Below are 17,316 nucleotides of genomic sequence, written 5' to 3'. Positions count from 1 at the left end.
TTTGAAAGAAATTGGTATTTATAAGAGCTCTTGTCTCGGCATATTTCAGAAATGGATGCAATCAATATTGCAAACTTAGAGGCTGAGTTCAAAATTGTAGTGACTCAACAGAAAAAAACTTAAACATTATGTTACAACAGAAAAAAAAAAGGTTTATATAAAAATGGCAATTTAAGGCTGCAATTCCACTTTTAACTTAGTAGGAAACTAGTATTGAGGCTACTTCGGCAGTCTTAAAACCATATAGGGGAGTGTGTAATACTGAATGCAGTCCAAACATGATCATGTGCAAAACCTCAAAAGAAATATCAGATTTACCCCTGCTTTATATAGGACTGTTCCTAGACTCACCAATTTCAACCCATCTAATACAGTGCTTACATTGTGAAATGATTCCAAATAAAAATACTTTACCTGGAAAGTAGTTCTTTTGGTAACTTTTGGACTCTTTGTATATGCCAAAGTGGTGCTAAAAACTTCATCAGACATAGTGTATTTTTTTCTTGTTACCTTTTTAAAATAGCTAATTATTAGAATAATTCAACTTCTGATGGTGGCTGAAATATACAAAAAACAAATCAGACTTTGCATGCTTGAGAATTTATTTTACTACATTTGATTGTATTCTCCCCGCAAAGGTCAAAGAAAAGCATCTCATATGAACATTGGGCTACATCTTCACTTAAAAATGTAAAAGGAGTTCTTGTAAAGAAATAGCAAATTATCACAAGCTTATTTTTAAAAAATTCAAATGGAAGATATCCTAAAATAAAAATTCAAATGGAAGATATCCTAAAATAGTTTTGCAACTACTTAAAAACTCTGCAAATAAATGATTACAAGTTAATAAGACAAAATGATGCCAATTAAAATAGAACACCTTATTTTTCACCTCTCTTCTAAAGTATAACATTGCCTTCAAAATAACTCATGTCTTATTTAAAAGGCCATCAAAAGGATCGTCGACGTAAAAATTATAAGCACCACCATCAAAAAAACGTATCTATATATTTGCATATAGCGCTATTCAAAGAAAAAGATCTTAATGCTAACCCGCAAACAGCCAGCGATATGGATTGCAAGCCACTTTCCTCTCACAAAAGTGTTAAAGAGAGCCAAGTAAACAAAACGACGAAGCTTTCGCAATGAGCCGCATTAAAATCGCGGTTTCCGTGCTCGGAGCAGAGGCCTGGCAGGGCCGCCCATAGCGGTGCGCGCCCCAGGTGCCGTTCCCTACCAGGCCAGGTGACGTCCGGGTGCTCGCCGCTCCTCACCGCGCCGTACGCTGAGCACCAGCGAACACCAGGCCCGTGCACGCCCAAGCGCGGTCTCTGTCGGGATCCCCCATGGTCCCCAGGTCCCGCTTTCTGTCCCCAGGTCCCGCTTTCTGTCCCCAGCCCCGGACGCCCGTGGCCAGTTCCCCGCGACCCTGAGAACCAAGAGCCAAGCCTCGGGTAGGACCTGCTCACCTTGGCCTGGGCCTGGCTGCGCCCGCAGAGCCGGTCCTGGACCGAGCGAGGAGGAGGGGCTAATAACAGAGGCGGAGGGCGGTTGCTAGGAAACAGCGTCTCCGGGAGGAAGTGACTTCCCTACTGCCGGGTCTCTGGGGTACCCAACACCGCTCTTCGGCCTAACGTGTCGCTGCGGCAACCACCTAGACGAAGGAAGTGACATCACTTTCCTGGGTCTTGGGAGAGGGGTTCCTTATTGGCCGCTTGTGTGCACGTGTTGTTGCCTAGGAGACAGGACCCACCCAACTCCCACCCAGATAGCCTTACTCTTGCCAATAGAGTAAGGGCCCTTATCTGCACGTGTTGCAGATAAAGCACATTCGTCGTTTTGCCACAGTTAGGACGTGAAGTTCTCTGAATCCAAGTACAGTGTCAGTGGATGGGACAGAATAGTACGGTAGTGACGTTTGCAGAACACTGCTTCTGACTGCATGTTTGAATCCTGGTGACCCTTTCCTACACACGTGATTGTCCCAAGTTAAGGTCTTTATGACCCAGTTTCTTCTTCTGGGGGAAAACAAAAGTGTACTAATAATAGACAACTGAAAGGCTGCTGTAAAATTGAATGAAATAATGCAAGCGGAACACTTGGAAGAGTGCCTGAAATTGTATTCGGTACTAGATATGCTGCTCTTCATGCAACTAAGCTGCAAAGGGCCTGGAGAGAAGTCAACTCTTGTTATTTTAACTTCTGTTGTATAAAACCCAAAGATTAAAAGCTACAACATTGGGTATAAAAACTGAGTCTTTCAATAAAAAGAGGAATGGGACAAATTAACTCAACATACTTTTTTAAAAATCATTTTTCCTAAAAGTACAATAGTTCCTCCTTATCCAAGAGGGATCCATTTGGAGATCCTCCAGTGCCTGTGCTGAAACCATGAATAATACTAAACCCCATATATCCTATGTTTTATCCTATGCTTACATACCCATGGTAAAGTTGAATTTGTAAACTAGGCTCAGTCAAAGATAAATAACAGAATAATTATAGCATACTGTAATAAACGTTAAATGAATGTAGTCTCTTTTTCTCTCAAAATATCTTATTTTACTGTACCATAGGTAGCTCACACTGTGGATAAAGGGGAACTATTGTACAACAATCTCACCATTTGCCGATATTCCCGAACCATTTTTAGCTTTTCTCCTCCTTCCTTGTTTGTTTCCTTTTGTTCAGTGCTGCTGAGTATTCTCTAAGAGGCTCTTCTAGCTCCAATCACATTCTTATATCAACAGATAGGAGGTTCTTCAACTGTCAGCTACACATCTATCCCTGCTAATTTCTTCATTGCCTCCACAATTTCTATAAGGGAAAAGCAAAATCTGCACACCTGCAGAATTAGCACCATGTAGATGCTGCTAAAGGATTTTCTGCCTGTGCCCTCTGGAGGGGTGACATCATGTCCCCCACTGCACCAGGGCCCCCTGAGCAACACTTGGAGCAACCAAGGGGTGCCACACCAGAATGTGGGGACCAGTGACTTCAGGGATTGCTGGGAAGCAAACCCTAAGATCCCCAGGGCACCCTAGGGCCTTCCTTGGAAACTATACTGCCCTCAATGCTCTCGCAACATGGGCCTGTGATGAGAGTGCATCCCAAGCAATCCACAAAACGCCTTCCGGGTTGCTCTTTCATTGTCCTGGTGAAGAGCACAGCCCTGATCCATGTATTCTGATCCACAACCTTTGTGTTCTCTCCCACACTTTATTTGTTAAAATATGGACAGGCTGAGAAGGATAAAAATTTCCCAAATCTCTAAATTCTCTTCCCTTTTGATGATAACTTCTGTCTCTAAATCATTCCTCTTTTCTTTCATTTTCCTATACATATTCAAGAGAATCAAGCTGCTCCTTTAATACTTTGCTTAGGTATTTCTTCTAGCAAATTTCAGTCTCATTATTCATAAGTTTTGCCTTCCAAAACACTTGGACATGAACACAATGCAGCCAAGTTCTTTGTCACTTTGTGACAAATGTCACCTTTCCTCCAGTTTCCAATAGCATGTTCTTCATTTCCATCTAAGACTTATCAGAATGACCTTTCCCTTCCATATTCTTTTATTTTATTTTTCTTTTTTTTAGAGACTGGGTCTCCCTATGTTGGGCAGGTTGGTCTTGAACTCTTGGCCTCAAGCAATCCTCCTGCCTCAGCCTCACAACGTGTTAAGATTCCAGGCATGAGCCACCATGCCCGGCCCCCTCCATATTCTACAAACATTCTATCCAGCTCTCCTCCTCTGAGCCCTCACCAGAATCACCCTTAATGAAGAATAACAGGGAGAAGACAGCCACCCACACCTCAGGAGACAGGCCTGGAACACAGCCTTCCTGCTCCACCCTCAGAAGAGACCCGCCTGCTGACAACTTGATTTTGGACTCTTGGCCTCCAGTACTGTGAGACAGTAAGATTCTGTTGTTGAAGGTGCCCAGTCTGTGGCCAGTCTGTAAGATAGCCCTAGCAAACTAATGCAGCGTGGTAGCCCATGGATGGTGAAAAGATGGAGTGCACAATGGAGCTCCAGGCTTACTGTCTACAGCTCCCAAAGTGTGCTACGGGACCCTTTGGTGGATGTAGGTGTGCAAGGTAATTTTGGGTGGTGCAGGGTGAATAATTTCAATTTCCATAATAACTTATCTATCTTACTGGGTAAATCGGGGTCCCCACCTGTTAGGAACCAGGCTGCACAGCAGGAGGTGAGCAGCAGCCAGAGAGCAAAACTTCAGCTGTAGAAACAGCTCCTTCTCATCCCTTGCATTACCGCATGAGCCCTGCCTCCTGTTAGATCAGTGGTAGCATTAGATTCTCATAGGAGCACAAACCCTATTGTGAACTGTCCATGCGAAGGATTTACATGCTACTTAAGATGTACATACAACTTAAGATTTACATGCTACTAAAAATATGGGTTTCAACACTAATAAAAATGGATGCAAATGAAAACACTCTCTTGCTGTGGTCCCAGAAACCTCAATCATTCTATCAGAGAGATGTGTAGCTTTGATCTGTCACTGTCTTCCATCACCCCTAGGTGGGACCATAGGTGCAGGACAACAAGCTCAGGGCTCCCACTTATTCTCCATCATGATGAGTTGTATAATTACTTCATTATATATCACAACTTAATGATAATAGAAATAAAGTACACAATAAGTGTAATGGGCTTGGATCATTCTCAAATCATCCCTTCCCCTTCTCCTGGGTCTGTGGAGAAGTTGTCTTCCACAAAACTGGTCTCTGATGCCAAAACTGGCCTTTGGACTTGCCTGGAGCTGGGGATTACCAGAAAGCAGGGATGTCAGGGCTAAAGTCAGGAGAAGGTGGTTATGCTGGGTGTGTGTGGCTGGCTTGACTCAAAAAGTTTGGAGTAAATGCTGGTGTAAATGCTTCTAAGAATAGTTAAGCAACTTAAGATTTACATGCTACTAAAAATATGGGTTTCAACGCCAATAAAAATGGATACAAATGAAAACACTCTCTTGCTGTGGTCCCGGAAACGTTCATCACTCTGTCAGAGAGATGTGTAGCTTTGATCTGGAGCTGCCCTCCCTTATTCCGTCCACTGTAAACCCCTGCAACACACACCCGCACACTCACAGACACATGCACACACATACACATACCAGAGTGCACACACACACGCACTCACAGACACACGCACATACATACATACACACACCAGTGTGTGCACACACACACGTGCACACTCACAGACACATGCACATACATACACATACCAGAGTGCACACACACACATGCACTCACCGACACACGCACATACACACACCAGTGTACGCACACACACATGTGCACAGTCACAGACACATGCACATACATACACATACCAGAGTGCACACACACACACACGCACTCACAGACACACGCACATACATACACACACCAGTGTGCACACACACACACGTGCACACTCACAGACACATGCACATATATACACATACCAGAGTGCACACACACACACGCACTCACAGACACACGCACATACATACATACACACACCAGTGTGCACACACACACACGTGCACAGTCACAGACACACGCACGTACATACACATACCAGCGTGCACACACACACACATGCTGTGCCTCATGCCCTCACAAAGGTGGCACGGGAGGTAATGAGTATTTTTAAGAGAAATGACAACTCAGACCCTTGTTCTCCCGGCGTTGGCACAAGTGCCTTCTCTGCAGACCATGCTTCCATCTCTTTCTTGGCTCTCCCTCTTAGTGAAAGACAGAAGCAGAGCCCCAGCCCAGTGTACCCAGCTGCTTAGTGCCCAAGCCAAGTTCACAAGCTTCCCGGGGAATCTGGTGACATGAAGGCAGTGCAGAGCCTCCCCGAAAGACGTGTCAGTTTTTGGTGGATCCTTGAGCCCAGGAAGGCGATAGGCGAGACATCCCCGTTCACCAGAAAACACAACCAAAATCCATTGAGGAAGGGCAGCAGTCAGAGGTTTTACTCTCCAGAAGGAGCTCTCTGGAACTGCAAGCAGCAGGCAGAAGACTTCCTTGCATGTGTGGTTACTATGGTGACCTACAGTTTTCACTGGGAACTGGGATCAAGAGTGACCCTGCCTCCTACTCATGAGCCTCTCTCCCTGTCTCTCTCTGCCTTTTATGTCTCTCTTCCTATTGCTCTCCCTCCTGTTCCTCTCAGCCTCCTCTGTCTCTCCCCCGTCTCTCTTCCTCTCTCTCTATCTCACCCCCTTTTCTCCATCTCTCCTTCTCTCTCCTTCTTCTCCACTTCTCTCTCCCTCCTCCTCTCCCTCCCTGCCACTGTTCAGGCAGGACTCCTAGGCCACCTTTCAGTGTACACGCAGGGCAGCAGGACCTTGGTCCCCCATCTCCCAGTGCCCTCAAGATCAGGGGTGGGGACCTTTCCATGCTCTCCTGGTGGTCACCAACACTCCAGGGAGCAGAAACTGCAGGTCACCACTGACTCAAGTGGCGCACCTACGGGTGCTTCCACTTGTGATTGTGACTTCCATCTTGTGATCTGCTGAGGTCAAAGCAAAGGACAAAAGCTCAGGCCCCACCCTGCACCAGGGTGGGGCTAGGGGTCGGTTTGGGGGTAGAGGCGGGGATGGGAGCAACCACTGCAAACTGGTCCCTGGCCGGCTTCCTGTCTGTCACCCTGCCATGCAAAGCCTCCTCTCCTGCCCCTCCCCCTGCCTCCCACCACCTCCACCCCTAGGCAGCCCCAGACTCAGGCTCCAGAATTCCTCCTGGATCCAGGAACTAAGAGCAACCCCTGGACTCTGCAGCCTGTAGGCCAGGTGTCAGCCGCCCCTGCTGCGTGCTGACAAACCTTAGCTCTCACTTATGCCCTGACTCAAGCCAGCCACACACACCCAGCATAACCACCTTCTCGTGACTTTAGCCCTGACATCTCTGCTTTCTGGTAATCCCCAGCTCCAGGCAAGTCCAAAGGCCAGCACCCTACACCCACCCTTCCTGGGTGCCACTCTTGTCTGCTTGTCAAGATGTCTTAACCCGGCTTTATCAACATAGAACAAATAAAGGGCCTCTCCCAGGAAGGTTTGGCAAAACACTCTCCATTTAGAAGCAGGGGCAGTGACGAGACCTATGGATGACCCGAGGTTTGCCGCTCAAGCAGCAAGAAGGGCAAGGAGCCCGGTTTCATGTCCTCATCCTGGAAGGATGGCCAGGGCTCCACAAGATCCTGTGGGGGGCTGGCAGGAGCTGATCTGCCCTCCTCTTGAGGAAGCAGGCCACCGCAACCAGCAAGCAACAGATGGTGGCATACAGGTAGATCCCCCACGTGCTGTAGAGCAGGGCCAGCAGATCTGCACTCAGCCCAGCCCCAGGGGAGCTGCAAGACAAACTGAGACCCTGATAGGTTTGGCTCTGTGTCCCCACCCAAATCCCATCTTGAATTGTCATCCTCACGTGTCAAGGGAGGAACCTGATGGGAGGTGATTGGATTTGGAGGCAGTTTCCCTCATGCTGTCCCTGATAGTGAGTGAGTTCTCAGGAGAGCTGATGGTTTTAAAGTGTGGCACTTCCTCATTTTCCACTCACTCCCTCCTGCCGCCTTGTGAAGAAGGTGCCTGCTTCCTCACCTTCTGCCGTGATTGTAAGTTTCCTGACCTGTGAGTCAATGAAACCTCTTTCCTTTATAAATTACTCAGTCTCAGGTGCTTCTTTGTGGCAGTGTGAAAACAAACTAATACAGACCCCTTCTCTCAAGTGCCTTATCCTTAGGCCATCAGCTGCCTCCATGCTCCTCCTCCGCCCCATGGTCTTCCTTTTCCCCTCATTTGGCCCAAGTGATCCACATGGCCAGCTCCAGCCGCATCCTACTGCAGGCCTATCTGGCTGGTAGAGAGGCTGGGCTCCTTTCCTGACCCCAAGGATGGCTGATATGCTCTCTGGATCTTGGAGGAAACTGACCTCCTGCCCTCATACTGGTAGCAACTTCTTCCAAGACCCCAAAGCTGGACCATATGAGCTGATTTTTTTTGTCGTCTCTGCTTGCTAGGGCTGTCACTGGGACAGGTCTAGCCCAGGAAGCCCATGGAGACCCCGACACCAGGCCCTGCCCAGACCAATCAGGACCAAGAGAGAGGTTGGGAGATACCCCAGCTGCAACATGGGCACCTGCATCTGGCCCTGTTGGTGGCCAGTGACTGGCATGCCTGGAAAGAGCCAGGGTGGCACCCCACCAGCTACCCCGCAGCCCTAGACACCTTGGAAATTCCTGTTCAATGTGGAAGCTGATCTCATCAAGGCCATGAGAGAGAAAGGTGAGCATGGCATCCCAGCAGCCCCAGTCTATCAGCAACATGTCCTGGGGCCTCTGTCCCACAGTGTGGGACAGAGGCCCCCTCCCAGGGCACAATTCCCAGATCAAGAGGGGCCTGGCCTCGACCCCAGCCCTGGGAAGAGAGGGGCACCAGGGGTGTGGTGGGCTCTCAGCTGTAGTCAGCAAGACCATGCAGGGGACCCTGGCACTGTGGAGCTCTGCCACTGTCACAATTCACCTCGCAGAAGCTGGGTGAGATCCCGAAGCCTTGCAGCTACTGCTACAGCCACAGTAGGGGATGAGATTGGCTTTCACTGCACTGAGCCACAATGTGGACATGGACCAGCTTGCCCTGCAGTGCACACAGCACTGCTTCTGACCAGGACACCTCATTCACAGCTAGGGACGTGCAGCAGTGTGCTCCACCTTGGCTCTGCCACCTCTACTTGGAATGTTCTCAGTTCCTTCCAGGCTTCTAGGACCATCTGGGCCAGGGCTCATGGCTGGATAAGAACCTGAGGCCCCACAACCCAAACAAGCTTCCCATTCTCGTTTTATTTTTTGTTAAACTTATGAAAATATATTAAGATATGACTTACATCACTGCAGGTAAGTGTGCAGCTCAAAAGTCATTCACAAATACAATACACCAGTCCCCAGATCACAAAGCCAACCATGCCCAGCCCCTCCCAGTGCCCCTAGGCCTGAAACCAGTGTTCTGAATTCTGACAGCATTGTGAGCCTGCCTTTTGTACTTTACACTCATGGAAGTATAACCACTTTCCTGTTTTAAAACAAATGTTTACTTTTGAAATGATTTTAGATATACACCTTCCATCCAGCTGCCCCTAATAATGACATTTTGCATTACCATGGCACATTTGTCAAAACTAAGAAATTTAGGCCGGGTGTGGTGGCTTACACTTGTAATCCCAGCAATTTGAGAGAGGTGGGAGGCTCAGGTTTGCTTAAACCCAGGAGTTTGAGATGAGCCTTGTTAATATGGGTGGACCCTGTCTCTAGAGAAACATAAAAGAATTAGCTAGGCATGGTGGTGTGTGCCTATAGCCCCACCTAGTCAGGAGGCTGAGTGGGAAGATTGCTTGATCCCAAAAGTTCCAGGAAGCAGTGAGCTATGATCACACCACTGCACTCCAGCCTGGGTGACAGAGTGAGACCTTGTCTCTTTTAAAAAATTAAGAAACTTAACATGGGTGCAATCCTATTAACTACATGATAGTGTGAACAATTCTCTAAGGTTATTAATGCAGTAATTATATTAATATGGTGAAATTTATTCAGATTTCATCTGTTTTTGCCCAACTTCTCATACCTGTCCCGGGATCCCACCTCAGACTCACCCTCTGCCGTTAGGTCATTTTTCCTTAGCTTCTTCCAGAGAGTACAGCCAGACACACACCTGGGCCGAATGGTAGAGCTGATGGCTCCTGGGCTCCAAACCTCTGCAGCATGTTACCATACTAAGAACTGTAGAAAATTGTAACACAATAGTGGCTATTTGTGTATCTAAACACAAAAGGATCATAAAAATACAGTATAAACAATAAAAACTGTACGCCTGGCCAGTTGTGGTGGTTCATGCCTATAATCCTGGCACTATGGGAGGCCAAGTTAGGAGGATCACTTGAGCCCAGGAGTTCTAGACTAGTCTGGACAACATAAAAATACCCCACCTCTTTTTAAATATCAATTTTTAGCAATGGTACACCTGTATAGTGCAGCTCCATTATAATCTTATGGGACCACCATCCTATATACATTCTGGCATGGACTGAAATGTATTATCTGACACATGATTGCATAAGTAGTCTAGAGATGATTTAAAATATACTAGAAGATATACTTAGGTTATATGCAAATACTGCACCATTTTATATCAGGACTTGAGCATCTGTGGATTTGGGTATCCATGGAAGGTAGTGAAACTGATTCCCCACAAATGTTGAGGGACTACTGTAAACATTTCAGGCCACACAGACGGCTCAATTCCCTGCACCCCTACCTCCAGGTAAACTCTATCACTGGAGATTAGTTTGCCTGAACGTAACTTTATATAAATGGAATCACACATTGTCTATTCTTATAGGTCTAACTCAACATGAGGTTTGTGAGATTCATTCATGTTGAAGCCATAATTTATTCGTTTTCTTTGATGTATAGTATTCTAATTTTGAAGGTACCATGGTTTTTTTCAATCTATACTTCTATGATGGATATTTGGGAAGTTTCTGGTTTGAGGTTATTACAAATAGTGCTGCTATGAACGTTGTTTTACTCGTTGTATTAGTCTGTTTCATGCTGCTGATAAAGACATACCCAAGACTGGGCAATTTACAAAAGAGAGAGGTTTATTGGACTTAACAGTTCCACATGGCTGGGGAGGCCTCACAATCATGGCAGGAAGCAAGGAGGAGCAAGTCACATCTTACATGGATGGCAGCAGGCAAAGAGAGAGCATGTACGAAGAAACGCCTATTTTTGAAACCATCAGATCTCATGAGACCCATTCACTATCGCGAGAACAGCACGGGAAAGACTCGCTCACATGATTCAATCATCTCCCTACAAGATGAGATTGAGATTTGGGTGGGGACACAGAGCCAAACCATATCACTTGTATTTTAGTGAAGATATAGACACATCTGTGTAAGGTACATGTGCAGGGATGAAATTGCTAGTTCATGGGAGGCAAATGTTTAGCTTTGGTGAATATTGCCAAATCATTCTAAAGTGTTTGTTCCACTTTACCTGCTCATCTGTGAGCCAGAACGTTCCATCAACAGTTTGAGCTGTCTAAAAAGGACCTGGGTTCAATCTCATTCAATCACGAAGTAGCTGTGTCACTTTGGGCAAGCCACGTAACTTCTCTGAGCCTCAGTGCTCAGTGTCCTCATCTGTAAATTGGGCTGATGGTGGTCCTCACCTTGCAGGGCCGCTTTAAGGACTAAGTGAGATGAAAGCTAACACCCCAAGTGACACCACTTCTCCCTCCTTCAGATTTAATAGGAAGACGTCTTCACTGCCCAATGTGAAGGCCATGGGGAGGACTCGAAGTCCCAGAGTTCCCCTGTCCCAGGAGCATAAGCCTTGGATTTTTGCTTTCAGAAACAACCACCTCTAGGATCAGGATGGCTCTCAACTTCCCCAAATCTGTGCTCCCACTCCACGAAGGTGACGTGTTCAGCAGTGGGGAAGGGACTGCACTGTGCCAGCCTCACCCTGCCCACTGTCCATCCTCATGACTCAGAGCCCAGCTAGTTCCCCAAGCAGAGCAGAGCAGGGTCCTGCCCCAGCTGTGGGTTCCAGACATCCAGGCCACCACTACCTGTTCCTACGCTGCTGCCTCCATCCCTCAGCCCTTGCTTGCCTCCTTCACAGCTCAGGATGTCTTAGCTTTTTACCTGTCACCATTGTCTGTCTCTTCAAGGGGAGAGCAGCACAAGGGCAGGGACTCTGTCAGTCTGTGGATGTGTCTCCAGTGTCTGGGAGAGATTAGAAGCTCAATACACACTTGCCCAGTGTCTGCATGCATTTCGCTAAGCAGAAGACAGCTTTGGAGATGAGAAGAGACCCTCCTGAGGTGACAGTCCTTAGTGGCATTTCCCAAGTATTCTCGGCATGCCAGGTGCTGAGCTGGACCATGGACATAGGAGCTCTGGAACCCGTGGGGTGCCGGATTACAGGTGTGAGCCACCGCACCTGGTCAGAAGTATTCTTTATTTCTTTTTAAAAATTTGTACTTTCTGAGTTTATGTAATTGGCATGTACTGCTTTTGTGATTAGAAACAGTAATGGTATAGAAAAAATGTGTAGAAAAAAGCAGAAAACCAAATCACATATACAATAAAATCCTAGCTTTTAAGTGAAATGTGCAGAGAAGAAAGATGGAAAAGGAATACAGTAGGCCAGGCATGGGGGCTCATGCCTGTAATCCCAGCACTTTGAAAGGCCAAGGTGGGAGGATCGCTTGAGCCCAGGAGTTTGAGACCAGCCGGAGTATCATAGTGAGACTCCGTCTCTGTTTTATTTTTTGTTTTTTTTTTAATAAAAATAAAAAATATTAAAATAGAAATGTACAAAAACATTAATAGTTGGCTGGGTGTGGTGGCTCACACCTGTAATCTCAGCACTTTGGGAGGCTGAGGCAGGTGGGTCACTTGAGGTCAGGAGTTTGAAACCAGCCTGGCCAACATGGTAAAACCCCATCCCTACTACTGAAAAAAAAAAAAAAATTATCCGAGCGTGGTGCTGTGCGCCTATAAACTCAGCTACTCGGGAGGCTGGTCCAGAATTGCTTGAACCCAGGAGGCAGAGGTTGTGGTGAGCCGAGATCTCACCACTGCACTCCAACCTGGGCGACAGAGTGAGACTCCATCTCCCCAAAAACAGAAACAAACAAACAAACAAAAACACAAAAACCCTTAATAGTTGTTGTCTCTGAGGACTGGGGTTATCAGGAGACTTACCTTTTCTATCTTTCTAGTTTTTTATATTTTCATATCTAGATTTTAATGTATTATATGAACCTATTCCTTTAGTAGCCTCCTAATTAGTCTCCCTGCTTCCCTTCTTGCCTGTGATGTAGAAAGCCTTCCCACGGCGTTGTGCTGGAGAAATTATGTTGCTCTTAGTAAAAGTCTTCGTTCTCTGTGCCTAGTTAATCTCCACTTACCCATCAGTACTCTACTCAAGGTCTCCCCAACTTCTTTATGGAAGACTTCTGTAGTGGATGCTGTGACCTGCCACCCAGATGTCACTTCAGGACCGGGCCCTCATTCCCCAGCTGCTGGGAAACTTGGAGGCTGATGCTCACAGATGAGTCTCACTCTGGGAAATGCCCTGGCTGAAAAAAGCTACCTGGGGACAGCCGGCATCCATTGCCTGGTCCACTGGAGGAGGGAGATGGGGTGGGCAATAAAAGCTCAGACCCCTTGCCTCAATTCAGTGCAACTTTGAAGGGTCATCTACCCTCTAGAGCTCCCTGTCGAATTGGCTAAGACCTTTGTTGCAACTCCAATGCAGTTTTCTCTGCCTGCCGAGGCCAGCTAGCTTCCCCCTCTCACAGGTGCTGGTCCTGAGGGTACTTCCCAAGAAACTTCCTTAGCCAATAACACCTTCTTGACCTCCCAGGCTAGGGTAATTTCCTTTATTATATGCTCTTCCGGAGCCGTATCTCCTTTGTAAGTTTTACATCTATTTCTATTATCTGGCCAATGTCTGCCTGTCCCATCAACTGTAATAGCCACAGGGTGGGAGCTATATCTGATTTTATTCACCATTGCATTCTTCCTTGCAGGCATTTGGTTTAGAAATATTTGTAGAGTGAACAGACAACATTATTAACCATCTAATCTAATCCCTTGCGAGGGATTTACTTAGAGCTGCAGAATGTCTCATTCATTCATTCAATAAATATTTACAAAGAGAAGCTAGATTCCTACCCTCTCAACACCAAAATAATTACAGATAGTTCAAAGATGCTTATATGTAAGAGAATGAAACCAATAACTTTCTAGAATAAAGATGAGTAGGTTTTAGAAAAAAATTAGCATATTAAGGGCCTTCATAAGCATGACCACATATAATTCTAAGACTTTATAAAGCAAAAATAAAGATTAACAAGGTGGCCAGGCATGGTAACTCATGCCTGTAATACTAGAACTTTGGGAGACTAAGGTAGGAGGATTGCTTGAGGCCAGGGACCAGCCTGGGCAACATAGTGAGACCCTGTCTCTAAAAAACAAACAAACAAAAATTAGCTGGGCATGGTGGTGCATATCTGTAGTCCTAGCTACTCAGGAGGCTGAGGCAGGAGGATAGCTTGAGGCCAGGAGTTCAAGGCTGCAGTGAACCATGATTACACCTGTAAATAGTCACTGCACTTCAGCCTGGGCAACGTATAGCCCATCTATATTTATATTTGAACAAATAATTAAGACAAGTAAAGAAAAAGTATTTGCGGTTCAGTGTGGTGGCTCATGTTTGTAATCTCAGCATTTTAAGAGGCTGAGGTGGGAGGATCGCTTGAGCCTAGAAGTTTGAGAATAGCCTAGCAACATAGTGAGATCCCATATCTACAAAAAATGCAAAAATTAACCGAGTGTAATGATGCGTGCTTGTAGTACCAGCTACTCAGGAGGCTGAGAAGAGAGAATCGCTTAAGCCTGGAGGTCTGGGATACAATGAACTGTGATGACACCACTGCACTCCAGTCTAGGTGACAGACCAAGACCCTGTTTCTAAAAAAAAAGAATGTTAAAAAATTTTTGGCCGGGCGCGGTGGCTCAAGCCTGTAATCCCAGCACTTTGGGAGGCCGAGACGGGCGGATCATGAGGTCAGGAGATTGAGACCATACTGGCTAACCCGGTGAAACCCCGTCTCTACTAAAAAAAAAAAAATACAAAAAACTAGCAGGGAGAGGTGGCGGGCACCTGTAGTCTCAGCTCCTCGGGAGGCTGAGGCAGGAGAATGACGTAAACCCGAGAGGCAGAGCTTGCAGTGAGCTAAGATCCGGCCACTGCACTCCAGCCTGGGTGACAGAGCAAGACTCCGTCTCAAAAAAAAAAAAAAACAAATTTTTTTTTAAATAAAAAAGAGTATTTGCAATACTTACACAAGACGGCTAATATACCAATAACCTTTACAAATTAAAAGGTTAAAAAGCCTACATAAAAATTGTCAAAGAATGTGAAAACCTATTAGAAACCTTATTTATATTCTAGGAAATGCAAATTAAAACAATAATACAATATCAATTTTTTTCTATAGAATTGACTGAGTTGAATGATTGACAATATCCAGTCTTGGCAAGAGCATAGATAAACAAGGAATTTAATTCACACTTGTTAGCAAAAATTGTTCTGAACTCTTTGGAGTGCAGTTTGGCAATATCTATTAAATTAAAAGCATTCACCATTTTTTACCTCACAACTCTACTTCTAAGAATTTATTTGTCTAAGGGCATGTGTTTGTACAGACTGTACAAAGTAGAGCATTGCCACATTTATAATTACAAAAAAAAAAAATGCCTGGGCAACAGAGTGAGATCTTGTCTTTACAAAAGCTGTAGCACGGTGGTGCTCACCTGTGATCCCTGCTACTCAGGAGGTTGAAGAGGGAGGATCACTTGGGCCAGGGAGGTTGAAGCTGCAATGAACTGTGATCACACCACTGCACCACAGCCTGGGCAACAGAGCGGGGGAGAGAGAGAGAGAGAGAGACAAAGAGAGAGAGAGAGAGAGAGAGAGAGAGAGAGAGAGAGGGAGACAGAGAGAGAGAGAGGAAGGAAGGAAAAAGAAGGAAGGAGAGAAAAGAAAGAAAGAAGAAAGAAAGAAAGAGGAATGCTTCATTAATGCAGATTGTTTAAATACATTGTGATTAATTCATACAATCAAACTCTAATAAACATCTGTCTTAAAGAATGAGGCACCTCTCTGTGTACTGAAATGTACTGTATGTACATTTGTACTGAAATATAAGTAAGTATGTACTCTCTATGTACATGAAAAGAGTCTGCATTAAGAGGAAAAAGCATGCAGTAAATGAGGTATTTCTCATTTTGGATGCATGGAGGAAAATATGGTGTGAATGTGTGTGTGAGAGAGTGCATTAGAATAGGCACAGAAAACATCTGCAGACACCGATCACCAGTGCCTACTAATGGAGATTTCGGGGTGATGGGCAGCTTCTACTCTCTCTGTCATGTGCTTCCATTGTGTTTGACTTACTAATAATGAGTTCACGTGACTTTTGTAATCCTAGAGAGAGGACAGCACATGTGAAGGTCTGAAGCAATAGGATACATGTAGGGAAATGCTACAATTGGCCCAAAAAGAATGGCAGGAAGAGATGATACTGAAGAGGAAGGCAGCAGGCAGGTGGCCCAGGGTAGCCCATGCTGTGCCAAGGAGTGTGGGGTTCATCCCGGGGCAGCAGGGTTTCTTTGTCCTCACTGGCAGCTCCTGTCAGTCTCTGAGGCTGCCTCCTTGTTTTCTGTCCACATTAGACTGTGGGAATTTCTAATCTAATCCCTTGGGAGGCCTTCAACTTTACTCAGAGCTGAAGAATGTCTTATTCACTCAATAAATATTTACAAGCTCCGCATGGTGGCTCATGCCTGTAATCCTAGCACTTTGGGAGGCTGAGATGGGAGGATCACTTGAGTCTAGGAGTTGAAGAACAGCTGGGGCAACATAGCAAGACCTGTCTCTACCAAATAAAAAATTAGCCAAGTGTGGTGGTGCACACCTGTGATCCCAGCTACTCAGGAGGCTGAGGTGGGAAGAACGCTTGAGCCCAAGTCTGCAGTGAGCCTTGATCACACCACTACACTCCAGGCTGGGTGACAGAGTGAGACCCTATCTCGAAAATAAATAAATAAATAAAAATAAAAAAAGAAGAAGAAAAGAAATATTTACAAAGAGAAACTGGATTCCTACAGATTCAGTCCTGCTTCCTCATCTCTTCTTAGTCTATACTGTCTCATTCCATGATATCATCCATATTCCTAGCTGTAAAACACATCTTTGTGTGCCTACTCCCATGTCCTCTCTCCTGCTTGGTTTCCCTCTGAGCACAGACTCAGGGAGTACTTGCCTCCTTGGCACCTTCATCTGATAGTTATCTCACATGAAAAAATTAACTTTGGCTTTTAGCCACCCCACCAACTTGCTCCTCTTCTGACCTTCATCTCAGTAAACGATGCCACCATCCACCCAGTTGCCAGGGACAGACACCCATGCAGTCTTCTTTATCTTTACTTTTATTTTTGTGACAAAGACTCGCTCTGTTGCCCAGGCTGGAGGGCAACCTCTGCCTCCTTGGTTCAAGCAAGTCTCCTTCCTCAGCCTCCCTTGTAGCTGGAATTACAGGAGTGTGCCACCATGCCCAGCTGATTTTTACATTTAGTAGAGACAAGGTTTTACCATATTGGCCAGGCTGTTCTCAAACTCCCAGCCTCAAGAGTGCTCGGCCTCCCAAAGTGCTGGGATTACAGGCG

At 45.9% G+C, this 17,316-nt stretch overlaps 1 protein-coding gene across 3 annotated transcripts in view; it reads right to left on the bottom strand.

Annotated features, from left to right (window-relative positions):
• The window catches only part of MAP9 (microtubule associated protein 9), a 30,635-nt gene extending 28,971 nt beyond the window's left edge, over positions 1-1,664 (bottom strand). For 2 of the 3 annotated variants that reach the window (XR_004182634.1, XM_009207750.3), the window contains exons 1-2: positions 1,470-1,664; positions 415-557 (exon numbers count right to left, since the gene is read on the bottom strand). Coding sequence is in view for 1 of the 3 variants with exons in the window: in XM_009207750.3 (XP_009206014.2) it covers positions 415-489 (75 nt within the window). In the remaining 2 variants the exon portion in view is untranslated. Of the gene's footprint in view, positions 1-414; positions 558-1,053 lie in introns of all 3 variants that reach the window. The other variant, XR_004182633.1, reaches the window with a different exon arrangement.
• Between the last annotated feature and the right edge of the window lie 15,652 nt (positions 1,665-17,316).

Source organism: Papio anubis, chromosome 3 (assembly GCF_008728515.1).
Source record: "Papio anubis isolate 15944 chromosome 3, Panubis1.0, whole genome shotgun sequence".
NCBI classification, from domain to species: Eukaryota; Metazoa; Chordata; class Mammalia; order Primates; family Cercopithecidae; genus Papio; species Papio anubis.
This window is presented reverse-complemented; position numbering and strand designations above follow the sequence as displayed.